General features: G+C 37.2%; 1 protein-coding gene across 1 annotated transcript in view; it reads left to right on the top strand.

The window, feature by feature from the left end:
- The window catches only part of LOC129378056 (rho GTPase-activating protein 29-like), a 33,869-nt gene continuing 21,825 nt past the window's right edge, over window positions 1-12,044 (top strand). The window contains exons 1-2 of the mRNA XM_055058311.1: window positions 1-178; window positions 2,352-2,749. Of these exons, the coding sequence (XP_054914286.1) occupies window positions 2,443-2,749 (307 nt within the window). The 5' untranslated portion in view covers window positions 1-178; window positions 2,352-2,442. The remainder of the gene's footprint in view (window positions 179-2,351; window positions 2,750-12,044) is intronic.

The following is a 12,044-nucleotide window of genomic DNA, read 5'->3' on the forward strand; positions in this document are numbered from 1 at the left end:
GAGAGTTACAGATAGTCTGCTTCTTCTCGATGTACAGTTGGTTTTCACGAACGTTCAGCCTTTGTGAGGATTTACGCTTGCCTTACGGAACGTCCCATGGTTTTCATTGCTTTGGAGAAGTTTTAAGACATTGTTTTTGGTACTTTTCTTACTACTATGTTTGTAAACTGCCTGGCAGGTGAGTTTTAAAAAGGCACAGTTAACTGTGCCAGCAAAGCAGTTTCTGACCCGGTCGGGCTGTTCTCTAGGCGGCAGACAGCATCACTTCAGTCGGGGAAAATGAAAAACTGAAGTGTTGCTGTTTGTAAGCCAGGTTTGTTTGCTTCGCTTTTTGACTTAACTTGTTGCTTGTCATTTCAATGAGAGAGAGAGAGAGATCCTATTTTTGTTAAAAAATATGATTGCTTATTGTGTTATTAACGTTGGTTATAGCAAAACGTCGTCTAACGGTTGGATTTACTTAATTAAACTACGTAGAAACTGGTTTAAATAAGATGCCTTTTATTAAAAAGATAGTTCTTACATGCAAATAAATACTGTATTAACTGTTTTATTATACTTTAGCGTAGCGTATATAAATCTGAACTTGTACGTCGATTTAAATAGTTTACAGCACAACACTCATGGCCGGCCTAAGGTTTTTTGGGGCCTGAAACAAAGTTAAATTTGGGAGCCCACTTGCGGAGAAAATGATCTGTGCACTGTGCTTCACTGTTTGGACAATAAACGTTATAATAGCTGTTCATCAAAATTGATTACATGACAGAATCAGTTCTGTTTTGCTGTCACTTCAAGCAGGTTGTGGTGTTTGGTAAATACAGTTTCTTGTAAAACAGTTATTAGTTTTGATAATTGTGAAGTGAAAGAGAAATTGTGCCTGGCGTTGCACATACATACATAAAACTGTATGTGTGGAGGATAACTAATTAAACTAGAGATAAAAGTAAGGATTATCTTAATAGTTGATAAATCTGCCAATGCTTCTCCATTAGTCCATGTCTGCGTTCTGTAGGATTCACCTTCTGGTCTGACACCATATATCGTTAACTTCTCTACCTTTCTAAGTCTGATCAGGAATGCAGACTTCCATAGTTTTCCATACACTGTACTTTTAAACTGTAAATTCAAATTATATCATATTAAACAGTTTATTTAAAAATATTTACTTTTTTTTTTTTCTTTGATCGGCGTCAGTTCTAAACTTGATTTTGTGGACCTTTTATTCTGTTCTGTGAAAAAAAAAATGTTTTAATTCGAAATGTGCCTATCCAGAGTTTGCACACTCTGTTCACAATTTAATTAACAGGTATTGCAGTGATCCTATATGATTAAAGAATAGCTCTGTTTTGCACAACCCGCAGTCAGCTTGCCGGTGGAGAACGGAAACAGTAATGTCCCCACAACTTCCTGTCATGCATTGCATATAAGTTTTTCTGTCTGTCTTGACAGGTTGCTTTAGAGTCAATGTCAGTATTGGTCAGCCTTATTATTGCAGTCTTTCCCCAGAACACATCATCCCTTATGTGAAACATGGTAGTGGCAGCTTCTTAATGTGGGGCTGCTTTTCTTCAGCAGGGAAAGGAAAAGTAGTTCTGGGGCGATGGATGGAGCTAAATATAGGACAAAATTAGATGAAAACTTGTTAGGCCTAGCAAAACAGATGGGGGTGGAGTTTCCTCTTCTAACAGTGCAATGACATTAAACATGCAGCCCAAGAAACAGTATAAAAGTTTAGATCAAAGCATGTGGTTAGCCTTGAAAGTTGCAGCTCACAGATGCTCTTCATTGAATCAGACTTGAGCTTTTGCAAAGACGAACTGGTAGAAATATCTCTCAGTTGTCGACTTGTTCAAAACTAATCGAGACAGCTTTACAAGGAACTGAACCTCAAGGAGAGCTGTAATTGCAATCCTCTTACTTTTGCTTTAAAGTTATGTCCTACTTTTGATTACTTGTTGTGATTTGTTTACATTGTGGATTAGATGTGATCTCAGCTTAGATACAAGATGTGGAAATTATTTAATTGTTATAATTGAATTATTACTGTTTTTACAAAACTACTTATCTACACAATAATAAATATTTTGTACAGATTTGTATACTTTCAAATGAGACATCAGGCAATTCTTGAATTTGTAAATCAATCTAAAAATGTCTGAACAAATTTGAGTCTGCTTACGTCACACACGATGAGAATATGTTTCAAATTTAAGGGCTCATTGAGGGTTCATGTTGTGGCGCCTCTAAGCAGCAGCCATATTTACTTAGGCTTCAGGCCATCTTTAAATATACACTAGCAAAAACTCAGTTACATCAGCTCTTGTTTTTAGTGACGGTGCTCTGTCTTTCAGCCGTCCAGGGACGAGGGCACTGTGGTGAGTTCAGGGGCTAGCCGGTCATCTGTGCCTCCTGTAAAGGGTGGCGGCTGCCCTGACTGCTGGGATGCTACGGAAGAGCAGCAGCAGTAGCAGCACCACCAGCAGCATCGGTGGAGGCATCGGGACCAAGCAGGTCCAGGAGCTTCCACTGCCTGCCACCAAAACCCAAGAATCCGTATCGCCCAGATCCACCAAGACTTGGACCATGGGACGCAACACCAAGAACCCCAGCCCTCTGAGCAACATGGGCCTGCCAACCCGGCTCATGGGGGCCCCAGGAGTGGATTCGGACTATTTTCTGCAGCTGGTGAATGATGTGAGGTGGTTCGCTGATGTGCTTCTGAACCTCAAGGATGCTTTCCAACACAAAGGTGAGCTCTGATAGAGTTGGAACATGGTGGGGTTTTTTTCTTAAATGTTATGTCTGTCATTGGGACTGTTTAGGAAAATTAGTGTGAGTAAAGTTTATTCTTTTGTTAGTTGCCTGCTTTTGATTTTGGTGACAATCTTTGGGTAATTTATTTAGCCAACTTGTCAAGAGTAAAACTTGTGTCACTTCATCTAATCTTTTTTATTTAAAACACAAAAGCAATGGTTAGTTTTACTGCTCCTAGAATAATATGACAAAGATTATGATAGTAACATCTAATTTCTGCTCTGCATTTCTGAACTCGAGAATTTAAACATGGATGTTCAGCTACAGATGTTTACATACTGTATATTGTGCAATCTTGTTGGGTGACATTACATCAGTCTAAACATTTCCAGTTTAAAATTGTTTGCATTAATCCAATTAATATTTGCTAAATATATGACAATTTTCAAATTTTTAAATTAAAATATGTACCATATGTGGTACATATTGGTGCCACATATTTTACCAATATGTGGTAAAACCATCTTTATGACTTTGGTGGAACATTTTGGCAACAGTTCACAAACTACTCACAATAGTATCTAAATTTGCCATTGAGTCAAGTTTGCAGGCCATCCTGAAATATTTATACCAGATTTCAATACTGAGCAAAATTTTTACATCGGTAACTAATATAAATATTGTAAGTTCACCTATCGGAAGCTAAGAATGCCATATGAAAGTCATCTGGATTTTCACAAATTGTTCAGAGCCATGTGAAACCCAATATTTGGTCTCATTATTGTGCCAATTAACAAATAGGAATAATTCTGGTCATCCTAACTGACCTAAAGCAAAATATATTTTTGCTAATGGATGTAAATATCTGGCTGTGGCTGTAAGTATTGACAAGATGTTATATTTCTTTGTCCATTTGCTCTAAAGGAAACTCAAATCTCAGTGTTTTCAGAGAGCTAGCACTCTGCAAGCAGAGTTGTTTTTATCCAGATTACTGACAGGCAGCAAAGCAAACCAGTCGTATCTCTGCTTTGTTATGAGAGGAGCCACATACATGGCTCTGTTGGCTCTTCCTCTTCAAACAAAACTGACAAGTGTTTTTGTATTTCCCTAACTAAAAGTTACAATTTACCATAATGTCAATCAGCCAGAATCTCCAGTCAAGACTCCAGATGCACTTTTAACATACTGAAGAACTTTCTATGCTGTCATCAACTCCACTCACCCACACATTAATACTTGCACACAAATGCACAAAAGAGACAGACTGTAGATAGGAGACAGGTAAAGCAATTTCTCTTTGTTTTGCTGCTTACTTGATGGCTTAACTTTTTGTTTGCAGACTCATACAAACGTTCCACCCACACATATGAATATTATGGCACACAGTTGTATAAACACTGCCAGTGGGAGGCTGGCAAGTCTTTGTATAGAGGAAAGAAAAGGTTTATTTCACTATGAGTCAGCCTCTATATATCTATACGTTGCTATTTAAAAAAATGTTTCTTCTTTAAATGAAGCTGTTATGAAACAGCTGCATTTCAAGATATTTAAAATTATTGATGAGTTGGATACTTTTTAATTCATAAGGAATGTTCCACTAATTAGGGCTTACGACACCACTCTGCAAGATGCATACCCGCAGAAACAAACATGCAGGGTCCTACTGTATATCAGGCAGAGGGAGTGAGTTGTTTAGTCATTCTTCTCGCTGGAGGAGTGAGAACCTTGGCTTCTGTCGTGCTGAGTGTTACTCTGAGCTATCACCAAAACATTTAGGGTATTCACCTTTCAGTTATCAACAACCCCCTATTCAGCAGGTGGCTGAAATCATACCGCACGACCCCAAACTGTCATTTAGACTGTGGCTTTTCACTGAATTTGTTTTCAGTTTTAAACATTTTACAAAAGCAAAATATTGGGCAACCGTTGCATGATGCTACTGCAATCGTGTAAACCACTTCCTCTTGGTGTAAGTAATCATTTTTCTTTTTCCTGCTAAATGGTATCAAGAATGTGTGAAGTTCTTCAAAGAAAATTAATTTTTCAATCAGTAGTTACTGAACACGAGTAAAACGCTAATAATTCTGCCACCAGGAAGCAACTTATCACAAGTAAAATCTGATCTAAAAGCAGATTAGTCTGCAGATCAAGTGGCAGTCGATGAGTTATGCATTCCTGTCTTGAATTTCCTGAAGCCTTGTGCAGTGTAAACACTGGGTATGGTTAGTAGTCTGTCTGGCTCCTGCTTCCTGCTAATGGAGCATTTCTGGCAGGTCCCTTCGTCTCTAAAGACAGACACCCGTCATCACCTGTGTATATTTTTAAAGCTGGATCGTGGAGTTTATGCGCTCTTCCTCATCAAACACAGAGGTTGTCACGTGTTACTGCCAAACTGTAGAGGACCTGTGTCATTAAGGCCTTGCCTAATCCTTAATAAGCATGTTTTTAATTTGCAATGTGATGGCTGCAAGGTTCAGATTTGCTGGTGTCAGTTTTTCTCAAGTTGTCGTCCGTCTTCACTTGTGCATTCTTGTGCGTCCATTCCACAGCAGTTGGAGGACATGTGGCTTTTGTCTGAAGGGTCAGGAAGGTTCCAAAGTCTGGAAAAAGTTACAATTGAAGGTCTGTTTTCCATCGGCATGTCTGAAGCAAAGGTGTAAACAAATGAGATGAAGAACAGACCCAGTGAAAGGACTTAACTATAATTGGATATTGTCTTTTATTTAGCTTCAGCCTTTTGTTTCTTATTATCCTCAAATCTTCTTTTTTTTTTCCTGGAAATATTTTCCTGTAAATAAACCCTCACATTTAAGCTTGAAAGACATCATAAAAAAAATATTTAATAAGGATTATCATTATGGCAAAACTGAATTCCAGGCACCCTGAGATCTCACCCTGTCATATTTTGTGTTGTGATTAGCAGCACGTCTCCTATGATGTTTGCTTCACGTATAAAACCACCTAACAGAACCAGCCCCTCTCTGCGGTTAAACAATGTTGCAAAGGCAAGGTGGTGAGGTTAGCAAAACACATAACATCACAGCGGCTTTGTTATTATTTTCATTCTCTGAAAGGTTTGTCACTGGAGTACTGTGTGATATTAAGATTGTTTTGGGACCCTGCAGAGTTTCATTCCAGATTTCAGACTCTGTGCTTCACTTTGCTCGGTGTTTCTGAAAAACAAAAAAAACAAAAAACAAAACAAACAAACTTAGAAGTTTTGCTTGGAAGACGCTTGTTTTGTCTCCCTGAGCTCCTGCTAGTTTTTAGCTGAAGGCAGCAGAAGAGGAGTCTGCGTTTGGCTGATGGAAAACTACAGGGAGATTCATTGTTAACTGTAAGCTTATGTTAACTGGACTCATGCCATTTACAACCACAGTTTTGCACTTGAGGTTTTTTTTTTTTTCTTCAGGGATCTGATTGTGATGTTGGCTTTGCCTGTCTTATGTAACTGCCCTCACAGGTCACTCTGTGTACAATAAGCTGGTGTCTAAAGATTGCAGAGGAATTTAATCCATGTAAAAGGTTGATGCTTAATAAGTTCTGTTATTGCAAAAATCCAACAGCTTAAAACCTGTGTATAATTTTCTTCTGCTTCATAATCATACACTACTTTGTGTCAATCCATCACATGAAAAAGTGCATATTATCATGGAATACACACCACAGTGCATTTTAGATGCATTCTGAGGTTTGGGTGGGTATGCTGAAACACAAAATGTTGGCAGCAAAATAATAAATGTGCAGAAAACATAGTGACAGGCTTTTAAAAGATGCTAGAGTATTGTATCATCCCTGGACTTCTTATCCACATAGCTTTTTTCTCTGATTTTTCTGCTAACGTTTCTGAATATTTGCCTACATAAAAAAAAAAAATCCTTTAAAGCCCTTTAAGTTTTTTTTTAGCAAACATGTTATAAATGTGCAGAACTTGAATGCATGAGTCTTAAAATATAATATTCTACCCAATATTGCATCCCCGTAAGCTTTTGTAATTGAAAAGTTGCACACAAAAATATTGCAACACAGATTGTGCAGTAAAATCCCGGTGGATTTTACTGGCAATGCTGTGTGAAAAAGTTCAAGGAGTAAAATTAGTTTTGCTGGCCTTTGTAAACACCCATATGACCCCCTGACGTATCCTGATTCATGAACCCTAGTCTGTTGCCGTCCCATAATGCTTTAAATGATCAAAATTGTAAAACGTGAACTTTACTAATAAAAAACAAAGGCAACATAACTTCATCTCACACCTTGTAAAAATACACAACATCTTTTTTTTGGGTCTAACCATGTTGAAGAGAGCAATTGTTAAAAGTTATTGAAGTTAAATGTTTTATTTGAGCTGATCTTAGCGTTAAACTATTTAAAGAAGTTGCGATGGCTGGATTAGCAAGAATTTACGTCACAAAGCGAGTGTGTTAATTGCACAGTGCTGTAGGGCTTGAATTAAAAAGAGGTAGGCAGGAGAAATGCCAAAAGTTCTTCATTCACAAATTTTCATTCCAGTTTTCTTTCATTTGAATAAGACAGCTCTGTCAATGGCTTACGTCGGCATGAAGAAAGAACTGCGGTCTCTTTCCCTTCCCCCCACTCTCCTGCATACTCTACATTCCTCTTAAACAAATGTGCGCTTGTAGCCCTCAATGGGCTAATTGCAGGTATGAGCGACTTTTTCTATAAAATAAATTTATATTTGTATCAAAATCTGAAATTCAAAATGATTATTTAGAAGCTGAAACGCATGTGAAATGGGAGGAAACTGTCCCTGTGTTGAAGTAATCTTAAAAGCAATAATAAAACACCTGCAGGACTCAAAACAGCACGAATGTGAATGAAGTCTATGCAAGACATAACTACAGCACAAAAAATCTCTGGAGAAAACTAAATAGTTTTCTTTAAGAAGCACTCAATCCTTTGTTGGATTTTACGATTTAGCTTTCTTTTGTTTTCGTGCCCTCTAAAAAAAAATAGAAATGGCATTAAATTTAGCCTTGAAATGTTCTTTTCTTCTACAGAACTTGTGGAAATTTTCCAAGAAGTGTTGTGGTTTGCCCTGTGTAGAGCCCAGACATTGTAGGAATGTGTTTTAGTGTGTGGTGTACATTATAGTTAGCCTGTATAGATCGCTGCTGCTGGGTGGTTTTTAACTCCAAACTCCTCTTTTTCACAAGGAGATGATAATCAGAACACTACCTTACATTGTATCGCTTTCATATTTGCTTGAGAGAGATTAGTTTAGCTCTTTTAATCTTCAGACGTTTTAGTGTAGAACAAATATTTCAGTGCATTGCGGTAAGTCCTGAAGTTGCAGTTAAAAGCTTCCAGTATTTAGTTTGTAATGTGGGGTGAACGTTTGGTCCGAGATGATCTATTCTAAAGGACATAGTTCAGTGCTGTGTAAGAAGAAGTGTTGAATGTCTTGGACTGAGGAACAAGTCTTGCTGACTCACAAAATAAAAACGTGTGTCATTGTTCAGCTCTGGGTGTCATCATGATGACTGATAGGATTTGGCAGAACTCCAGTAAAGCTGCATTGTCCTGTGTTTTAGAGTACCACTCTGTAAATGGGTTACTGTCCAACATTAGGGCGTATGTTGATTGCATTTTAAATGTTTTGTTTTCTTTTTTGTCTTTTAAGGAGAGGCTAGTTTATTAACTTCCTGTTTGAGTTCTGTAGTCAATTACGTAGCCAGTTGTGGAAAAAAAAGGAATTAATTTGCCTCCACCTTCTGACCTTTTCAGTGTATTTTCCTGCAGTGTTGGGATTTATTCACCATATTAAGGTAGTTTTAAACATTTCAAGCAGCTTAATTTATAGAGGTATGAATTAAAGGAGTCACACATTTTTTCTTGATTGGCTCTTATATCTTCAGATGAAATATAGACAATTTTAGTTTTGGTATTTATTAAATACATACAAAGAACTTCCTGTATTTTTGAGTTCCATAAAAATCATGTAAAGGTAGGGTCATGTGATTTCATGCTTTAATTGGGAAAATCTTTTAAGTCTTTTCCTGTCGGATTCTGAACTGCTACACGTATTAAATAACCAGCAGTACATTTTTGACTTTTTGTATTGATGGTGAAAGACAAGAATCCAAATTGGTCAAAATTGGACTTATAAATTCGGAAAATGATAACTGGTATCAATCAGGAAAGCCCTAAATTTCCTTTCCTGATTGGAGAATCCGTTTTAACGCCGTATCCTCTGGCGCCACTGCTTTAAATAGCCTTATCTCATCAGTCATATCTTCTTACAAAAAGTTTGCATGATCCTCCAGAAGAGACCACTTACAGGTATTAGCTTCAATCAAAAGAAGTCCAATCTAGCACATTATATCTTAAGGGTTTACAGCTTATTGGATAGATGGGAGAGATTTGTTGGGCAGTAACTTTCCTGTGTGATGCTGAACGATGTTTTTGTGCAAGCTTGTGGTGAGGGTGTGTATCCCAGGCTTCAATTTATGGTTGGAGACGCTGAATTTTTATGCAGCACTTTGGTCATAGAGAGGATTGTATTCAACACTTTGGCTCCTTCTAGTGAAAGATGTTATATTCAGCGGTATTGGATTGAAGTTTGGAAGGAGCTTTAGCTTTTTAGATATGTACAAAAAATCTTTACAATTTTTTTTTCATTCATCAGGATAGAATGTGTTTGATAAGATTTGACTTGAAAACAAGGATTTGACATATTGGTTTAAAATTTGTCAAAAGAAACTATTGTGAAGCTCATTTTATGCTGCACAGAGAGTTAACATTGATTAAGTCTTTAGTAAATTGTTTAACTAAGTCATATGACAAACTATTAATAAGACAAAAAAGTTTTTTTAATGGAGCAATCTGAAAAATCCTCTGTCACATTTCCTCTTTTATTGACCAAAACAGCAACCTGAGGAAATTTTAAGTAGTATGATCTGTCACTTTTTCCCACAGGTTTCACCAATCAGATTAATAAAAGTTCTACAAGCTATGATTGCTAATGATTGGGAGCCATTATTGCTGACTGTCATCATGGCAAAAGATACGTTATAGACAGAAACAGAAATATGATGGATTTGAAGGTCTTAATTTTTGAAAATTCTACATTTTTGAACTTATCAGCACTTGGCAGTTGAATATTTTCCATATTCAAGGTTTTTTTTTTAAATGACAGAAAAGAATTAAGGTTGTCCATCATTTTATTAGATTACTATTTACACCCCTGACCACTTGCTGCTGAAGTGGCACTTTTAATCCAGTTTCCAAACAGAACAGAGAAAACTGAAGAGAGTTCTATGCTGTGTTAATCTATTCATAGAGGGTTAGGAGTAGGCAGTTCATCTTGATGAGAAAAGAAAAAAAATAAGGTGAAGACGTTAATTAAACTGCAACAAGCACAGGACATTGCACAACTAAATGTGCATGCGGCTCCACTCTGCTCTGCTCATGTAGTGGAGGTAAAACCCTGCATCAGTCACACATCCCAGATGTTTACACTTGACTCACCTTTCAGGGGCAACATTCAGAAAAATGGAACTGGAACATGTTAAACAAAAGCTATAAAAAGGGAAAGTAACACTGCTTATTAAAGCAGTGTTACTTTTTAGCTGGTAAATATAAAATATAAAGCAATGAAAGCTTAATTAAAAACAATATGTCAAGTTTAATTTGACCTTGGACCTCTAATTAAAGTTAATTAAAATTGCATAAAGCTCAGACACGATGCATATGAACTTGGTCCAGGTTGGATAGGATTTTCTTTTGAAAAACGCTTGTCTTCCGGATGTAGACCAGGAGGCTGCGTGTTCAGACCACAGTAGGTGAATTGTTCATAATTTAAGCGGAGTATTTTAATTTGGATGTGTTCATCTGTCTTATGTAATTACAATCTTGATTATCTGTTTGACTTATTGAATAAACCAAATGTGAACTAAATGTAACTGAATATCAATAAAGGATTGTGAATTATAAAATTTATCTGGTAAAAATAAAATATGATTACATTTTTTGGATGCAATCAGTCAAAATGACGGATCTTGGCCTGTTTCACAAAGAGATCTTGTACAGTCATATTTGACTTTTCAATAATTGAAAAATTATTGAAAAGTTAATTCAGTTAATTCAGTTAATAGTACTGATTTTCGTTTTAATTAATATTACCTTTTTACAGTTAGTAAAACATAATAGTTGATTTAGAATATGAAATCAGACCAATAAAAAAAAAAATACAGAAATGTGGACTTAATGAAAAGTTTGTTCAATACCTTCTTAAAGATTGGTACTTTCATTCTGACAAACAAGCCTCATCACATATTCCTATTCATAGAACACGACTGTAAATTGACTTTTGCAGTAATTAATTGAAATACGGATGAGCCATCATACCCCCACTTCTGAGGGTATTTTATTATTATGCCTGTCTAGAAGCCCTTAAAACTTGTGATTAACCTTGAAGCACAGACCTCACAAGAGAGTCATAGTTAGAAGCAAGTAGCTGTTCAGACTGGTGTTTACAGTCTGTGTGATGCCATAGCTCTCTCTCTCTCTCTCCTAACAAGGTCTGGGATCGATTAAGAACCAGCTGGCAATGCAGCGTTTGTTTGGACAGAGGGGAAAATTAGTGCTGGGAGATGGAATCCTTACCAAACAATTCTACCTGTAGTTGGCAGCCCAGAAATGCAAGAAGTATCCGTGGCATCAATCCTCTCTCTTGTGTGTTGTTTGTGAGGGAAGAGATTCATAGATATTCAGTTTACCTTTTGTGTAGTTTATTGATGCAATGGAAAAGAAAGTGATCATTTCCATTTAGAGGGGGCATTATGATGCAATAATGACTGATAACAGCAAGTTGTGCGTCACTAGTTTGGAATGTGGTACGCAGAAACACATCTGAAATAAAAAAATGAAATCATCTGGTGGTTCAGGTGTCAATGTGTCACCCCTACACCATCTGAAATAAAAGAGGAGGAGGGGGAAGGAAAATGCCTCCTTGGTCTTTCAGTAAAACCCTGGGGCTGTTTCCCAAGCAGCACTGTGTCAGTAGAGCTGCCAAGACTTGTTTCATGTGGAGCAGATCGCGTGTCCAGGCTGGCCAGTTGATTGCCTGCTGTTATCAGTGGGGGGAGCAGAGGCTGTAACCTCTGTTAGGCCGCCTGGAGATTTGGATTAGATTGGTTCTTCTCTGCACCAGACTCAAAGGGAGCTGCATCAGACACAATGGGACTCCCACGCACAGTAATTTAAGAGGCAAAGATCATTTAAAAGAAACATGGTTGAGATGCTTCATGGTATTTAATTTAAGTCAGAAG

This window comes from Poeciliopsis prolifica, unplaced genomic scaffold, assembly GCF_027474105.1.
Source record: "Poeciliopsis prolifica strain line A6 unplaced genomic scaffold, Auburn_PproV2 SCAFFOLD050, whole genome shotgun sequence".
Taxonomy (NCBI): domain Eukaryota; kingdom Metazoa; phylum Chordata; class Actinopteri; order Cyprinodontiformes; family Poeciliidae; genus Poeciliopsis; species Poeciliopsis prolifica.